The sequence below is a fragment of the Podarcis melisellensis genome (assembly GCF_964234715.1).
Source record: "Podarcis melisellensis genome assembly, chromosome: 15".
In the NCBI taxonomy this organism is placed as follows: Eukaryota; Metazoa; Chordata; class Lepidosauria; order Squamata; family Lacertidae; genus Podarcis; species Podarcis melisellensis.
In genome coordinates, this window is record NC_138532.1 from 36585272 (window position 1) to 36603918 (window position 18647).

Sequence of the window (18647 nt, forward strand, 5' to 3'; positions counted from 1 at the left end):
TTCGCTTCAGGTTCTTCACTGCAGGACCAAGGTGTGCCAGGGATCTGTCATGAACCCCAAAGGTTTGGTCAGAGGTCCCCGCAACGGGTTCACCCCGAGAGATGAATTATTACCTCAAGCAATAGAGTTCATCAACCTGTTTTACAAATCCTTCAAAGAGTGAGTGGTTGTTGTTGTTGTTTTGTTCTTCTTTCGTCCCGCCTTTCAGACGTCCTTCCCATTGTTCATTCACAAGGATTTGTGCTCCTAAACATCTCACGGAACTTATATGCAGTCCCACTTTCAAAGCTCAAACTGCATCATTACCAATCGCTGGACACCCCATAGCTCCCTGCTCAAATCCTTAACTTTTTATGCCACAAATGTTCTGCTTTATTTTATTTTAGTCCCGCTTTTGTTGCGCTATCACACACAAGTGCCCCACCAGAGGGCAATAATAATTTGCTAACTTACATACCATTTATATATAACTGCCCTGATACCATCACCAAAAAACCCCCTAAACAAATCATCATTAAAAAAGGATGTCTGGAGTATTTGATTAGTCTTTGCTGAACCCCTGATCTATTTTGTGTTTGAGGAACATTATTAATGACAGGTAGTTCCTCAAAGCTGGTGGGAGGGAGATGAACCCAGGTTTTCTTACTGGTTCCCAAGGCTGAGCTTTCAATCATCTCTCCTGCTCCCAATTATCTCCATGAGTGATCCAGGTGGCTTTAAAAAATAATAATGAAAACCTGGAGTAATTTAAATCGACCATCTCCCTTCCACCAATTAATTTTTATGAAAGCAGTTTCTAATATCCAAGATCATTCTCATGCCCTGCTGATTGCTTCGGAGTCATTTCCCCCAAAATGAAAGCTAACAAGCTTCTCCTTTCATGGTGTCTTTTGCTGTAATGAATATTGGCAGCCATCAAAGAAAACCATGAAAGTTCAGAGTCCCAGATTCACTTCCCAGTTTGGGATAAGGGGAGGGGGGTCCTCTCGTCTCTTGGATCTTTCCTGGAGAATTCCTTGTGCACCCAGCTGCATACGGCTATTCCTGCCCTCTCCTCTTGGAATTACATCAGCTCAAAGTGTTGCTCTTCATTGTTTGCTGTTTCCTCTCCCACTCCACCTGCCAGGCCCAGAATAGAAAAGCACCTCAGACGCCTTGAAACTGTGGCCCAAGAGATAGAAACAACAGGAACCTACCAGATGACTGGGGAAGAGCTCATCTTTGCCACCAAGCAGGCCTGGAGAAATGCTCCCAGGTGCATTGGGAGAATCCAGTGGTCCAATTTAAAGGTGACTGGTTTGTCTGCAGTCGTGGGCTGGTGCGCATTGGGACTGGCGGGGTGGAAGGCAGGCAGGACCTAATCATTCCTGCTGAGTTCTTCCAGGGCACCAATGAGACAAGGGTGGCTGGAGGAAGCTGGAAGTCACCTGGGCTGCCCCCAGGACTGGCTGCATGTCGTCTGGCTGAGGGCAGACGGTGTTCACGCGAGGCAGCTGCCATTCCAATTTCTTCCTTTGCTTACTTGCATGCAGCTGACAGTGACAAATGCACAACCAATGAGCAGGACAATTTGCAATATAAAAGGCAAAACAGTTGCAGTTATCGCTGGCGGTGTCGATAACACATTAAAGTCTATGAGTAGGTTCTGAAGGACTGTTGTCACCCGTATCGACGTGGTTTAAGAATCTACCCCTCTTCCCAGGGAACTCCAGGGATTGTAACTCTGTGAGGGGGGAAAGGAGTCTCCTCACAAGTCTCAGCACCCATAGCAAACTACAGTTCCCGGGGTTCTATATGGAAAGACATGGGTAGATATTATACCACTCAGCCATCCCAATGTAAGCAGAGCATCCTGCAATTACAGAAGTCATCCTGGCTTCAGATTAGACCCTGAAATGTCCTGTTTTTTGGTCCAGCACTCAGGCATGAGTCAGCTGGTTCCTGTAAGAGCTCAGGATGGGGGGAAAAGAGCATCTCAATTTGTATCACCCAGATGTTGGAGGGCATGACATATAAGAGTGCTTTTAAATGCACAGACATGGCCTTATAGGTCATGAGAGCCAGTGTGGTGCAGTAGTTAAGAGCGGTAGACTCGTAATCTGGTGAACCAGGTTCGCTTCCCCGCTCCTTCACATGCAGCTGCTGGGTGACCTTGGGCTAGTCACACTTCTCTGAAGTCTCTCAGCCCCACTCACCTCACAGAGTGTTTGTTGTGGGGAAAGAAGGGAAAGGAGAACGTTAGCCACTTTGAGACTCCTTTGGGTAGTGATAAAGCGGGATATCAAATCCAAACTACTCTTCTTCTTCTTCTTCTTCTTCTTCTTCTTCTTCTTCTTCTTCTTCTTCTTCTTCTTCTTCTTCTTCTTCTTCTTCTTCTTCGTCTCCTCTAAGGTCGCCACCATCTTCCTTTCATTGCCTTCTGAATTGTGTTGGAAGGCTCATTGATTTTGGTCATTGTTCCCAAATGTTGTTGCCTTTTAGGTCTTTGATGCCCGCAGCTGTACAACTGCCAAGGAGATGTTTCAGCACATCTGCCGCCATTTGGAGTATTCCACCAACGGAGGGAATATAAGGTATGAGCTCTTTTTTTCTTTCGTCCTGCTTGGGTCCTTAATAAATTAAGGAGCTGGTTGGCATTCACTCTGTCTCTTGCAACAGATCTGCCATCACTGTCTTTCCCCAGAGGACGGATGGGATGCATGACTTCCGGATATGGAACAGCCAACTCATCCGATACGCTGGGTACCCAATGCCAGATGGCTCCATTGTGGGCGACCCAGCCAATGTGGAGTTCACACAGGTATGCGGGGGGGAACCAAGCACCACCAAAATACTGAAACAATAGCTGTCTATTAGCCTTTTGACAAATCTGGTAGTGATCTTGGAAGACAGCTTGCAGCAGACAGTCACTTCCTATTAATGGCTACTTAAAATAAATAAATTATTAAGCAATTTCAACATATCAAATTATCAAATGATATAATCACATACATTATTTCCCCCCCTTTCCCCCCCCCACTTCCATCCCTCCCTCCCCCAAGGACTTCCTTCAGCTCCTCTCTCTGATTTCTTTGCACATATTATTCTCTGCATGTTATAAAATTATACATATCCTTGCGTTGTCTATCTATCATGTTATCGACCAATAAATTTGTGTATGTTTATTCAAAACCTGCCAAGGAGTCCAGTTCATTTTGTTGTCTTTTTAGATAATTTGTAAAAAGTTCCCATTCTTCCTTAAAGTCACAGTTGTCCTTGGCCTTCAGTTTGTATGTCAATTTAGCCAGTTTTACATAGCTCATCAATTTTTCTTGCCACTGTTCTTTCGTTGGGATTTCCTCATTCTTCCATCCTTGTGCTATCAAGACTCTTGCTGCTGTTGTTCTTCCTATTAATGGCTACTGATGGCTGTCTTCTGCCTCCATTGAGATCAAGTACTGAGGGCCTTCTGGCAGTTCCCTCACTGCGAAAAGCGAAATTACGGGAAATCAGGCAGAGGGTCTTCTTGGTAGCGGCACCCGCCCTGGGGAACACCCTCCCATCAGATGTCAAACCTATAAGCAACTATCTGACATCTGAAGGCAGCCCTGTATAGGGAAGTTTTTAATGTCTGATGTTTTGTTTTGTCCCTTTATATTTTGTGGGAAGCTGCCCAGAGTGGCTGGAGTAATAAGTCATAAATTGTTCTTGTTAAACTGGAGTCTGCCCTGCTGGTCATTGGCTCTGGCGCCACCTACTGTTGGCCTCCCTGCGTTCCACCCCACCACTCCCATTTTGCGTCAGGCACTGCTGGCTCTTCAGGAGCATCCAAGGAGTTAAGTCTCTCTCTTTTTGCTTTGGCCAGAAGAGGGGGAAACAAACCCAGCTCACCTCCTTTCTTTCGCTTCTCTCAGCTGTGCATCCAGCTTGGTTGGAAGCCCAGGTATGGCCGCTTTGATGTGGTTCCATTGATCCTCCAAGCCGATGGCCAAGACCCGGAACTGTTTGAGCTGCCGCCAGAGCTTGTCCTTGAAGTGTCTATGGAACATCCCACGTAAGTGCCTTGGCTTCAGATGACAGCGGCTGGGACCTGCTCTTGACGGGCGGGCAGGCCGTTGTTGAAGAGAGGCTATTATTTGGGGCTTCGTGTGCCAGGGGGTTTGATCTGTTGGCTTTTGCCAGAGCAAAATTACATCGAATAACGGTGCTTCCAGGCTGTTTCCATTTGGGGGGAGGAATCCCGCAATGTCAGGATGCCCCAATAGAGTTGGCTGGGAGGTCTTGTGCAAGAAACCCACTTCCCTGACTTTTGGGAATAAATAAAGTGAGGAGAAAATGCGCCTGAAAGTGTCGGTTGACCTCTGATTTAACTCAGCATCATTTAACCTCCCTGCAAACAATTCAGAAGGGAAGTTTAATAAGCAATGGAAACACCCTCAGATTGACATGTCTTCCCAAATACATTTTGTTCTGCTGCAAGTCTTGGGGCTCTCCTGAGCTTGCTGTCACCTCCCTTTTGCACATGGACGCAGAGGAATCACCCTTATCTTGAGCCAATCTACATCTAGCTCCTTATTGTCTTCCCTGGCTGGAAGCAATTCCTCCAGGTTTTCAGGCAAGGGTTTCTTTCCTCTGGAAATGCCAGAGGTTGGATCTGGGACCTTTGCGTGGCGACTTCCCGCCTCCCACCAGTAGAAATAAAGACACGAGACACAATAATTAAGGTTAATGGGCAAAAATTGGCCACAACTTTATTGGTTACAGGTGATGAGCGGTATTGGCTTAGGCATTGGTCCTAATCAACTATCCGGCTTCAGACTGTCTGCCTGAGAGGCCGGGAAGGGTTAACACCAGCAGGGGGAGCCCTGCTGGTGCACATCAACTAGGCACTCCCCCGGGGTCACCGCTCGGGGGCGTGCCTTGGGCCCTGGCCTCCATAGGCTTCGGACGGGGCCATGCCCCCCCCGAGTCCTTTACCGGACTACCCTTCACAACTGGGGGAGGTGATGGCGCTCCTCCCCCCCATTCATCTACATAACAATACCCCGACCAATGCTTCACCGCCAAACCATGGAAGTTGTGACGATTTGCTACGAGGAAGGCGGAAAAACCAAATGGCCGGTGCCAGTTTGCCAAGTGGAAAAATTCCTACCAGGCCCCTTAATGGTGATCAACCGAAGTCCATAGCAAGGTCAAAGGAGAAACCTTGAAGGGAGGGTGGGTGGGAAATTCCCCAGCTGATCAGCAGCAAAGAGGAAGCTGCTCTGCCGCGTTTGCCTTAAATGTGGCAAGCCACGCCCCCTGAGCCAGCTGATAGGCTGGCCAGGGGATGACGCGGCAGAGGATTCCCCCTGGCAGGGAGCCACCTCCTCCCTAGGTCGGAAGTGGCTTTGTCGTCCTCTACCATTGAGTTACGGGCCATCCCAATGGATGGTGCTTTGTTGGCTGCATAAACCTCAGCACTCACTTCTGAGCAGCCATATGGAGTGGTGGAATTTCGTTTGGTTTCCCTTCCCCCCCCCCCCAGATACGAATGGTTTAAAGAACTGGACCTGAAATGGTACGCCGTTCCTGCTGTCTCTAACATGCTCCTTGAGTGTGGAGGACTGGAGTTCACAGCTTGCCCTTTCAATGGTTGGTACATGGGGACCGAGATCGGGGTACGAGACTTCTGCGATGCACAGCGCTACAATATCCTTCAGGTACTCTCTTTTTAAAATAATAATAATAAAGTGGTTTGAGTGGCAGCACATTCCTAACTGATATCTGACTGACTTATATTCCTCCTTCCCTTTCCCATGCCTCATCCCCCACCCCAAAATGCTTGGTTTTTTTGCTTTTTAAATTGGATAAGCTTTGGATACAGGGACCTATCTGCTTCCGCTTCAGAATGAAATGCTGTTAAGCTCATGCACCCTGATCAAAAGAGAGTGCATTATTGTCAGGGCTGGAGTCAACAAAGCAATAATTCATCTGAGGCCAGCAAAGATACAGTGGTACCTCGGGTTAAGAACTTAATTTGTTCTGGAGGTCCATTCTTAACCTGAAACTGTTCTTAGCCTGAAGCACCACTTTAGCTAATGGGGCCTCCTGCTGCCGCTGCACCGCCCCCCACCCAATTTCTGTTCTCATCCTGAAGCAAAGTTCTTAACCCGAGATACTATTTCTGGGTTAGCAGAGTCTGTAACCTGAAGCGTATGTAACCCAAGGTACCACTGTAATGCTTTGTTCAAGGAAACAAGCACAGCTCAGGCCTAGTGGTCTCAGCAGCTCTTCTCAGTATGTCTTGCCTCGATGATGCAGTTGCCAGGATTGAAGGTCCTCACCTTCCCAGGGGCCACTAGAACTCCTCCTCTCCAAGGTCTTTCCCACGCAGTCTCAGGCTGCTTCTGTACATGACCACCCTCTGTCCATTTCATTTCTCTGTGCTACCCAGGAGGCTTGGGTAGTGGGCTGTGGTGGAGATGGTGGGGCTCTCAGGACTACCACCAGTGGTCAGGTGGATGTTGACTCCAGGCAGCCTGCCCAGGTGCCATTGATGAGGAACTCACCCACGTCACTCTCAACAATCCAGAGGTCCATTCCCACTTGAGGAAGTCTGAGACGAGCCTGTCCCTCTGCAGTGACGAGTTGCGGCTGCACTCGGCGCAGAGGCTGAAAGACACCACCTTGACTGATGGACGCATTCTTGTAAACATCATTCGTTTGGCGAACTGTGTCATAAAATTTGGATAAATGCAGATTCGGAAGGATAGCTGCGTTTTGGTTTGCACATTGTTTAACATTGTTAGATGCACGCTGTGCATTTGATCAATTTGGCTTCCAGTGAGACCTGAACCAAATTTCTCCTCCATCTGTATTGGCAGCCCTATAGAGAGCTACTGTGTGGATGTTGCTAAGGACTCCTCTTGTTCAGTTTGCACTGGAGGAAAGAGCAGCCCCTCCCCTTCAGCAGTTGGAATGTTAGCGGATATTCTGCAGCACTACAGCATTTCTGTAACTGGGTGGTGGTAGTTCACACCAGCTTGGTGGCCTCCAGACTCCAACTCCCATCAGCCTCTGCCAGCAAAACCAATCGTTGAGAATTGTGAAAGTTGTTGTCTAAAGCATCTGGTGGGTGCCATCTTGGCGAAGGGGTGGGTGCCATCTTAGATGGTCTACTGACAAGGCCATTCCTCTGGTGTGTTGTTGAGGGTCCTTGAAGTCCAGAAGGTAGCAATGTTCTTTCTTCATCTCTTACTTCTTCGTAGGATGTAGGGAGGCGGATGGGCCTGGAAACAAACAAGCTCTCTTCCCTGTGGAAAGACAAAGCTGTGATAGAAGTAAATGTGGCCGTGCTGCATAGCTTTCAGGTGAGTGGGAGCGGGGGGAGAGGAGGGGAACGGCTGTAGCTCAGTGGGTAGAGTCCAGGCTTTGCACACAGAAGGTCCGAGGTTCAATCTCAGACAATCTCCATCTTCAAAAGAGCCAGAGATGGGGGCGCACTATTCCTGAGACCTTGGAGAGCCCAGCCAATCAGATCAGGTTATACTAGGCAAAATGGACAACTGGTCTGGCCAAGTCTAAGACAGCAACCTATTTAGGGAAGGGTTGTGGCTCAGGTGCAGAACATCTGCCTTGCATGTCAATGGTCCCAGATTCAGTCTCCAGCAACAGATATATTTACAGGCAGTTGTGCAAGGTCAGCAGATTTGAGGAGGTGGTGTTTGTGCCTACCTGATACCTGTGCTGAGTCGGCTCTCAGCTGCCTCACTGGTCCATAACCTCTCCCTGCAAGCAAATCCAGATGAATGTTCAACAAGGAGCCAACATTGCCTAAAGTAGGGCTGCCATACGTCTGGATTTATTTTGCGAAAAAAGCTCAACAACTCTTGTGTCCGGATTTTCACTTTTTGAAATATGGCAACCCTACCTAAAGTCTGCAGACTGTATGGGCAAACAAGTCAGGATGAATGCTCAATAAGCAGGTTGTTTGGAAGTAGGAATAAGCCCTTGTTTTCTGCTCTGCCCTGTATTAGTCTCACGCTGCACTGCTTCCGCTCTGCTGCAATTCATCTCCCTCCCCAGAAAGTTGTTCGTGATTACATAAGTTACACAATTTACATAAATTAATTGCATAAGTTGTGTCATTGCATAAGCTATGTAATTTAGCCGCAGCTATGTCATTTGTGAAGGGACGCAGGTGGCGCTGTGGGTTAAACCACAGAGCCTAGGACTTGCCGATCAGAAGGTCGGCGGTTCGAATCCCCGCGATGGGTGAGCTCCCATTGCTCGGCCCCTGCTCCTACCAACCTAGCAGTTCGAAGGCACGTCAAAGTGCAAGTAGATAAATAGGTACCGCTCCGGCGGGAAGGTAAACGGCGTTTCCGTGCACTGCTCTGGTCTACTGCAGTCCGTGCACTGACTAAGCGGCTTAGTCATGCTGGCCACATGACCTGGAAGCTGTACGCCGGCTCCCTCGGCCAGTAGAGTGAGATGAGCGCCGCAACCCCAGAGTCAGCCACGACTGGACCTAATGGTCAGGAGTCCTTTGACCTATGTCATTTATGTAAATAATGATGTAATTTATGTAATTATTGACGTACATTACATTGTAGTTTCATTATTCTATCCCATTTGTTTCAGTGCAATGGAAATGCAATGCAAATTGGGTGGGTGGGTGTGTAATCAGTTACATATCATTGGCAGACTGGAAGCAACAGCAGTGAATAATACTGACGGTATTTGTAAGATTGATTTCCATTCCAGAAATGGGATGAATAGGCAAACTTCAGCAATTTCTGCTCCTGTTTCCTGCTTTCACGGGAATTCTCTGACGTCCCTCTCTTAGAAGTGACTAGTGAGAGCTTGTGTGTTTCTTCCAGAAACAAAATGTCACCATCATGGACCACCATTCTGCTGCCGAGTCGTTCATGAAATACATGCAGAACGAGTACCGGATTCGAGGAGGATGCCCAGCTGACTGGGTTTGGCTGGTGCCTCCCATCTCAGGCAGCATTACACCTGTGTTCCACCAGGAAATGTTGAACTATATCCTCTCCCCTTTCTATTATTACCAGGTGAGCAAAACAATCTCAAGTCTAAGCGGCCAGGGGTGAGGCCTTACTTGGGGGTTTCCCATAGGGGCATCTGGATTTAAATTAAAATAAAGAAGATTATGACTAAATTTTGGGGATAGCTTTCTGGCTGTAAGAGCTATTCGACAGCAGAATGGGCTCCTTCAGAAGGTGGTTGACGCTCCTTCACTGGAGGTTTTTGAACAGAGGTTGGACAGCCATCCGTCAGAGATTCTTTAGCTATGATTCCTTCATTGCAGGGGTCCCTTGGGGTCCCTTCCAAGTCTACAATTCTATGATTCTAGGATGCTAGGATAGACCCAATCACTGACCTCTCCTGTTTCATCTGCCCACACCTGATGTCCTATATGATAGGTAGGGCTTGGCAAAAATGGCCGGAGGTCTCCCACCAGAGTTGTTGTTGTTGGTTCAAATTTTTTACGTTTGTCACCTTCTGTGGAAAGAAAGCCAGCCCAACCTCCTCTTAAAATATCCAACTTTCTCCCCGCTTAAGGTAGAAGCATGGAAAACGCACGTCTGGAAAGACGAGGGGCGCAAGCCACGGAAAAGAGAGATAAGATTCCGCATCTGGGCCAGGTATGTTTCAGGGAGAAAAGTTGTTGCCATGTCTGCAGTGTGTAGGTAGTTTTGGAGAGCCCGCCTGATGCATTGAAAGAACGTGTTTCGGGAGTCACAGGAACAAGCTTCGGTGCCATCCTGCACACCCAGTTATGTCCACTGACTGCACATTCAAAGTGGGGTGGATGTGTAGCTAACTTTACACTCCCCTTTTTGAAAGGCTTTCTGCTCCACGTCTAAGGTTTAAAACTAAGGACATGGCAGAATGGAAGGCAGGGTAGGCCTTGAAGTTGTCCCTCAAGGGTTAACAGCCGTTCCTCGTCTATTATGTTATGCCATGATAACACAGAGGCGGTTTTTCCCTAGTGTTGTGGAATATCTCCCCTGCTGAAACGCAGAAAGCCCCATCAGTATTGGCATTCCACCAGCTCTTGAAAACACACCTATTTAAACTAGTGTTTTCCTGATCACCTGACTCTCCTGCTTTGATGGTTATTTCAACTTTAACGCTTTAACAGGCTTGCATCCAACTCAGAGTAGACCCATTGAAAGTAACAGACCCAAGTTCTTCATGTTCATTATTTTCAACGGGTCTGCTCCAAGTAATACTAGCATTGGACACCACCCTGGGTTTATTTATAATATATCTTTTAATTACGGGTGCTTTTAATGCAGTTGTTTTGCTGTGTGTTGTAATTATAGGCAGTTGCGTTTTTAGAATGGGCTTGATTCTTGCTGTGTTGTGGTTGGCTTTTACAGTCGTACCTTGGAAGTCGAACAGAACCCTTTCCGGAAGTCCTTTCGACTTCCAAAATGTTCAACTTCCAAGGGGGCTCTGCCCTGCCAGACTTAAGGTTGTACTATGAAGCCGCAGCTTTCTGCTGGCTAAAAGATTGGCTACTCCTCGAAGACACTGATGTGTTAGACCTGGAAGGTTATAACAATGCTTTTGGTTGGCATGCATACCTGTGGTATGATAAGGCTAAGATCAATAAGGCCTTTAAGAACCATATTGTCAGAAAAGCAGTGTTTAATGTCTGGACAAAATATAAAGACTTATTGGAAAATAAAACTCCAAGGTGGCTCTCACCTTTGGAAGCTAAGGCCTGGAAAAGACCCAATATGGAAGCCTACTGGCCAAAATATTGGGAACTGTTAGAAAAAGACGGAGATAATTGGAAATTGCAGAGTATGGAGAAAATGAAGGATAAAGTGCGAGACTGGTTACGCTACGCTCAGATTAAAGAAATTTTTAAAAGTGACAAGAAGTTAGGATTCCAGGTGGAGAAATCGAAGTTGGAAACAGAATTGTTAGAACCTAAGACTAAGGTACTTTCAAGAATGTATAACTTGCTGCTGAAATGGAATACACAATACGAAATGGTTAAGTCGGCTATGATAAAATGGGCACAGGACATTGGGCATAACATTATGTTTGAGGACTGGGAAAGGTTGTGGACCACTGGGTTGAACTTTACTGCATGTAATGCTTTGAAAGAAAATGTAATGAAAATGATATACAGATGGTACATGACCCCAGTTAAACTTGCCAAAATATACCATTTGTCTGATAATAAATGTTGGAAATGTAAAGAAAATGAAGGAACATTCTTTCACCTCTGGTGGACCTGCCGTAAAGTGAAAGCCTTCTGGGAAATGATATATAATGAGTTGAAAAAGGTATTTAAGTATACCTTCACCAAGAAACCAGAGGCCTTCCTCCTGGGCATTGTCGACCAGAAGGTGTTAAAGAAAGATAGAACATTTTTCATGTATGCAACAACAGCAGCAAGGATACTACTCGCTAAGAACTGGAAAACTCAAGATCTACCCACACTGGAAGAATGGCAGATGCAACTGATGGACTATATGCAATTGGCGGAGATGACTGGCAGAATCCGAGACCTGGGAGAAGAAAGGATTGAAGAAGATTGGAAGAAATTCAAGATTTATCTACAAAAACATTGTGATTTAGTGGAATGTTAAGAAGGATGCTTGGTTATAAATAATTGGCCATCACTAAAATAGATCAGAATTTGATGATAAGAGAGATTAAGAGAAACAAAATTTGTAGGAGAATTTTTTTTTATTGTACTTAAATAAGTGGTTATAAATTTGGAAATAAGATGATAATTTGCTTGACAAAAATTTATTAACGATGCAAGTGGGAGCGGGAGACGTGAGGAAGTCTAAGGATGTTATGAAATTTTGTAAAAACAAAGCAACACTGTTTATTATTATTGTATTTCTTTTCTAAAAACTCCAATAAATATCTATTAAAAAAAACAAAAAAACAAAATGTTCAACTTCCAAAGCGCGGCTTCTGATTGGCTGCAGGAAATTCCTGCAGCCAATCGGAAGCTGTGGAAGCCCCGTAGGGTGTTCGGCTTCCAAAAGAACGTTCAGAAACTGAAACAGTCACTTCCAGGTTCCGATCATTCGGGAGCCAAAACGTTCGAGAACTAGGCTGTTCCAAAAACAAGGTACGACTGTATTCACTCATGAAACTTCTTGAAATGAAAGATGGCACATAAATCCTATTGACGTTATTCATTATAATATTATTTATTAATTAGAGCTATTAATTATTACTGAATTAAATCAACAAGTAATCTATTGCTCCTCATTTCCCAGGGCTGTGCTTTTTGCATCGTCGCTCATGCGGAGAGCCACAGCGAGCAGGATCAAAGCGACTGTCCTGTACGCAACGGAAACAGGAAGATCAGAAACGCTGGCCCGGAACCTTGGTGACCTCTTCAACTGTGCTTTCAACACCAGGGTAAGAGGCTCCTTGGGATAGCTCAGTCAGCAGAGCATGAGACTCTCAATGTCAGGGTTGTGAGTTTGAGCCCCACACTAGGCAAAATATCTCTGCATTCCAGGAGGGGTTCGACTAGATGGCCCTTGTGGTCCCTTCCAACTTTACAGTTCTATGACCTTTAATATATTTTCCCTGTGAGGGGAGAGTAACGTTATAACTACATCAGAATGTAAGAAAGGGCCCTGCTGGGTTTGACCAATGGCCCATCTAGTCTAGCATCCTGTTCTCACAGTGGCTGAACTGTGGGAAACCAGCAAGCAGGATTTAACCACAAGAGCATTCTCCCCTCTGGGGGTTCCCAGCAGCTATGGGTGCAGGAGAAATGTGATTCAGTTTGCATTTAAAGGTGAACCTACCTCTGTCACTTGAGATTAAGCTTGTCCTGCTCTCCCAATGGAGCTCTCCCAGCTTGGCATGGTTGACTATAGCTTTCCCTCGGTCCTGTATACCTGAAGAAGCGTCTCCACCCCCATTGTTCTGCCCAGACACTGAGGTCCAGCACCGAGGGCCTTCTGGCGGTTCCCTCACTGCGAGAAGCCAAGTTACAGGGAACCAGGCAGAGGGCCTTCTCGGTAGTGGCGCCTGCCCTGTGGAACGCCCTCCCAGTAGATGTCAAGGCAATAAACAACTATTTTACTTTTAAAAGACAACTGAAGGCGGCCCTGTTTAGGGAAGTTTTTAATGTCTGGCGCTGTATTGTTTTTAATATTTGGTTGGAAGCCGCCCAGAGTGGCTGGGGAAACCCAGCCAGATGGGCGGGGTATAAATAATAAATTTTATTATTATTATTATTATTATTATTATTATTATTATTATTATTATTAATTATTCCCTCCACAAAACCTTGTCCCTTTTCTCCAACCTCCCCCCAGCTGCTTATAAATCCAACTTCCTTTTCTAGGTTATCTGCATGGATGACTATGATCCAAGGGATCTGGAGAAGGAAGCCCTCCTCTTAGTGGTCACCAGCACTTTTGGAAATGGAGATGCACCCAGCAACGGAAAAGTAACTTTTCATGGCCATGAGGCAAAATGAATTCCAGCGTGAGCGAGGTTATCAATGCAATGTAAATGGTGTCTCCTGTTTTGTTTTTGCCACAGACGCTGCAGAACACGCTGCTGTCTATGAAACAACTGAGCAACAGATTCAGGTGACTGTTTTTTGGCTGGGGGTGTGCAGCTCTCATCTTGCACTTAACAATACTGTCAGGTTTCTGGCCTTCTGGCCTTTCTGGTCTGAGATCATGCTTTGCCGTCTGGTTCTATGAGGAGTGTAGGAAGCTGCCTTATTCTGAGTGAGACCGCTGGCCCATCTAGACTAGTATTGTCGACACTGAGTGGCAGCAGCTGTCAGAAGTTTCAGATCAGGGTCTCTGTCACTCAGCAACACCCCTTTTGCTTGCTGCTCTTGTATTGTTCATTTTAAGAAAATGTTTTTAGTTATTAGGGTTGCAACTTTTATTAACCTGATAGTTGAATACATTAAAAAACCCACTTTTGATTGATTAAAAGAGTGTCCCCAATTACATAAAAGATTGGTAAATCCTTTAAAAAATTGCTTGCATGGAACACTAAACCGTGGTTTGCACGTTGCCTGGCTTTTATGTAACATTAAACCCCCCTCCCTTCTCTTCTTCTGGCATGGCTGTAATAAGGTGATCAAATGCCTCTGCTTACATTTTAGATTAAACACAGTTTAACGTTATGTCCAAACTTGAAACTGTGGGTTTAACTATGGTTTGCTGAAATAAGCGCTCTTATGAAACAATGGCTTGAAGTTGGCATTTTCCCAACAAACCATAAGATCAGTGACACTTTGGTTTGGACGTTGCTGGGGGAGATGGAGGAAGCACATGATTCTGTGGTTTACGGTGACTTGTACGGTGACACTATGCTGTGTGTTAGATCCAAGCTGCCTTAATGTCTGCACATCATCCAAAAACAAAAGTTGTTGCTTTTTGTGTGAAAGAATGTCAAACCTATGCACATTTAATTCGTTATTTGAGCAATCAACTAAAATATACAATTGATCCAGTTTTCTTTACTTAGTTGAAAACCCTGTTAATTGTACAAGTGGTGTAATACCTGGGTGTTCCTGCTGGGTTGGGTGCTTGAACTCTGAAAATGTCCCTTCCTTGTCTGGATGGAGTATAGACAGGGGTGTGAATATAGAAAGCAGCTAAAATTTACATTCATGGCTCCACCCGCTTTTGCCTGTGGTCCCGCCCACCACTGACATATGACCTCAGGAAGGTCACTCCAAATGGAATGTAGTGTTTTCCCACCTCTGTCTATTATATGTCTGTCTCACCCATATGTAAGTCTCTCTCACCCAGAGAGGTGAACAGGGCCCCATATCTGCTCAGATGCTCCCAAAACCATTCTGCGCATCACCGGTCGTTTCTTTCCGATGATATCAAGAGCAATAGCTAACACAGCTCTCCCCTTGGAACAGATACGCCGTTTTTGGCTTGGGTTCAAGCATGTATCCAGAGTTCTGTGCCTTTGCCCGCACCGTTTACCAAAAGCTCAGGCAGCTGGGGGCATCGCCTCTCACCCCGATGGGCGAAGGAGACAAGCTCAACGGACAGGAAGAAGCTTTCCGGATGTGGGCACTCAATACCTTCAAGGTACCAACAGCCACCAGATTCAGGAGTGGAGAGGGGAAGGATTCAGAAAGACATCGGGTCCAAATGTTGTAGGGAAATGGGCAATGCCATGAATGGGGGTGTTTCCCTGTTCTGGGAATCTGGGGGTGGGGGGCTGAAATTAGGAGCTTAGAGGTCTGCAATAGCAGCCAAAATTGAGGGGGGCGGCCCCTTCCCAACAGATATTGAGGGGGCCAAACACACCTCAGCCCCATAGAGTTGGCATGCCTGGTACGGTGGTACCATGCGTTAAGTACTTAATTTGTTCTGGAGGTCTGTTCTTAACCTGAAACTGTTCTTAACCTGAAGCGCCACTTTAGCTAATGGGGCCTCCTGCAGCTGCCGTGCCACCGAAGCACGATTTCTGTTCTCATCCTGAAGCAAAGTTCTTAACCTGAAGCACTATTTCTGGGTTAGCGAAGTGTGGAACCTGAAGTGTATGTAACCCAAGGTACCACTGTACATTAATTGGGTTATATCCAACTACGTTTTCCTCAGAGTAGACCCATCGAAATTAATAGGCCAAGTTAGGCTGGTCTATTCCTTTCGATGGGTCTACTCTGGGTAGGATGAGCATTGGATGCAAGCTGTTATCTCCCAGCCTCAGTCACCGGTTTCTTCAGTAATCATCTCTGCTGTTGAATGCACCTGCAACTGACCAAACTGTGCAAATTAGTGCAGACTATCAAGGAGAGTTAACATCGTTCTTTGGTCCTCCAGATTATTGGCCTCCAGCTCCCATCAGCCCTGGCCAGGACAGCCAATGGTCAGGGATAATGGGAGGTGTAGGTTGATAGCACCCAGAAAGGCATTGTTTTCCCATCCCTGAGGTTGAGAGGAATGGGAAGGCAGCAGTGGCTCAGGGCTGGGTGTGAGCAATTTGCACATGCTCAGAGACACCCACTTACAATTGCTTGAAGTTCTGGCTGTGAATTGGCTGGAAGCTGCTGGGCTAAACGCCTATTGCTGTGCCTCAGTATTCATCAACTGTAAAATGGGGCCAATTTCCTCTTGCACATGTAGGTGTCTTATGTGTTTAGCTTGCCATGTGCAGTGTGCGGTATGCCTACATGGTTTTTTTGTCAGCTGCCTGGTTGTTTGGGTTCTGCTTTTTACTTGTGGAATGCTTTGAGTTTGGATTGTGTGGTCCACCACATGTGGCACACACAAGACTCCAGCCTTAGCCTCACTCTCTCAGACACAGGACCATCCTTGTTTATTGTGAAATGTTGACAGCTATGTGAATACAGGAGCAACAGAGCCTATTCCAGGCAATGCTTCCCGGACAGGAAGATAATTGTGTTGCCTTTGCAGCTATCTGCAAGAACTCGCTGAGTTTTCAGTGCTTATGAAATGGTCACTGAAAATTCTTCCCCTCTTTGCTGCTCGCTGCCTGCCTCCATGTTTTGTCTCAGTTCTAGAGAAGAACGAAAATGGCACCATTTTGCATCATCTTTACATTTAACCTGAACTGATTTAAACAAACAAACAAACAAACATGTTTTGACATAATCAGTTGAAGTGAATTTATTTACTTACGGTCCATGCTAACTCAAGATGATAGCCCTCCATAATTTCAGTCTATCTTCTTCTCTTTTCTGTTTTTTAAAAGATTGCCTGCAAAATGTTTGCTATCCGTGAAAAGCACAAGATCTTGGTTCCGAAAGCATATACATGTAATTCAACCTGGGATCCAGAGAATTTTAGGACTGTGTATGACTCTCAGCTTCTGGACTTGGGGAAAGGTATAATTTCTTCCCACCTTGCCTCTCAAATACTTTTGTGTGTGTGTGTGCAATATACTGTATTAATTATTATTATTATTATTATTATTATTATTATTATTATTATTATTATTATCATCATTAACATTATCATCATTATACACACCTTCAAATATTTAATAGTACTTAAATCTCTGCTGTTGTTTAAATCCACCATTTTCCTCTCAGTTTCCTCCATTTTTGCTTCACTCAAACTTCTGCTGTTGTTTTAAGCCAGGGGTCCCCAATGTAAGGCCCACGGGCCGGATAAGGCCCGAGGGACTCGTTTATCCAGCCCACCGCCCACTCTTACCGGCACTGCGCTGTGCAGCTGCCCACTTCCTGGTCAGAGGAGCACCGGAAACAGCTTGTGTGCATGCACAACTGTTATTTGTGCATGCACAAGCGTTATTCCTGGTGCACATCCGAGCCGGAGGAGGCCCATGCACATGCACACAAGCTATTTCCAGTGCTCCTCTGACCCGGAAGTGCGCCAGAAATAGCATGTGCACATGCGTATGGGCACACGCTTCCCCGCCCTCGGGCCCATCAGTGCTGGAGACACCGGCCCAAGGGGCGGTAAGTTTGCTGACCCCTGTTTTAAAGCTCCACTTTTGCCCTCTCAGTGTCTCTCCCATCTGCTCCCATGCCATGGCTGCTGCTGTTCTGCAACCTGCCTTCTCTTTTGTTTCTCTCCCCTCTCCTGACTTTGTGGAAATCAAGGATTGTGATGCAGCCCTCCAGTGGGGGGGATCTGTGATGACAGCCTTACATTTGTATGTGTATAGGAAGATATCATTGGAGCTGTAAGCAATCTCCTGTGTAAGCACATCATGCAGAATGTTCCATACTCCAACTTAGCAAATGTTTCCCCCTTCACAGCACTTGGTGACATCCATGGGAAGAACATCATTCCAATGAAACTAAAGTTTCGGCAGAACCTGCAAAGTTCAAAGTCCAGGTATTCAAGTCATATTCTGAATATCCCTGAGAGCCAGTGTGGTGTAGTGGTTAAGAGCGGTAGACTCGTAATCTGGTGAACCAGGTTCGATTCCCCACTCCTCCACATGCAGCTGCTGGGTGACCTTGGGCCAGTCACACTTCTCTGAAATCTCACAGCTTCACTCACCTCACAGAGTGTTTGTTGTGGGGGAGGAAGGGAAAGGAGAATGTTAGCCGCTTTGAGACTCCTTCGGGTAGTGATAAAGCGGGATATCAAATCCAAACTCTTCTTCTTCTTCCTCTTTTAACCCATCCTAGGCATGGTTCTTTCCCCTTTTCTTTAAAAAAAACACTAATCTGGACTTTGGGGGTTATTTGGACTGGAGTCATTTGACCAACAGGTAGAAAGATACTCACACGTGCTGAAGTTTACTGTGTGCTGATCGGCACGTCTCTAAATTTCCCTTTAACTGATTGGGGGGAAAACCCCTGCAATTTGGCAAGGTTTTCCATAAATGGTCAACAGGCTTTCAGGGAATCTAAGTAAGAGACAATACTTCTCCCCATTAGACGCCAGAAATGTATCCTGCCCCAAAGTGTCAACAAGGAAATCCTGTGACGGTTTGACGAGTCTGTTTTCGCTTGCTGTTTCAGTCGAGCGACTATCTTAATTAAGCTTTCCTGTGAGAGAAATCAGGAAGTCGAGTATCTCCCTGGAGATCATCTCGGGATCGTCCCTGGCAACTGCAAAGTTCTTGTGGATGGCATCATCGCCCGAATCACAGATGCTCCTCCGCCGGATGAGATCATTAGACTGGAAAGGCGCAGCGATCGTAAGTCAGGACTTGTACAATTTGAA

At 46.1% G+C, this 18647-nt stretch overlaps 1 protein-coding gene across 1 annotated transcript in view; it reads left to right on the plus strand.

Moving 5' to 3' along the window:
* The window catches only part of NOS2 (nitric oxide synthase 2), a 36918-nt gene that overhangs the window by 9268 nt on the left and 9003 nt on the right, over nt 1–18647 (plus strand). The window contains exons 5-20 of the mRNA XM_081890208.1: nt 11–159; nt 1127–1289; nt 2482–2573; nt 2659–2800; nt 3894–4033; nt 5507–5681; nt 7230–7331; nt 8844–9038; nt 9550–9632; nt 12249–12393; nt 13337–13441; nt 13537–13586; nt 14891–15065; nt 16696–16828; nt 17729–17807; nt 18443–18621. Coding sequence (XP_081746334.1) covers nt 11–159; nt 1127–1289; nt 2482–2573; nt 2659–2800; nt 3894–4033; nt 5507–5681; nt 7230–7331; nt 8844–9038; nt 9550–9632; nt 12249–12393; nt 13337–13441; nt 13537–13586; nt 14891–15065; nt 16696–16828; nt 17729–17807; nt 18443–18621 — 2107 coding nt within the window. The remainder of the gene's footprint in view (nt 1–10; nt 160–1126; nt 1290–2481; nt 2574–2658; nt 2801–3893; nt 4034–5506; nt 5682–7229; nt 7332–8843; nt 9039–9549; nt 9633–12248; nt 12394–13336; nt 13442–13536; nt 13587–14890; nt 15066–16695; nt 16829–17728; nt 17808–18442; nt 18622–18647) is intronic.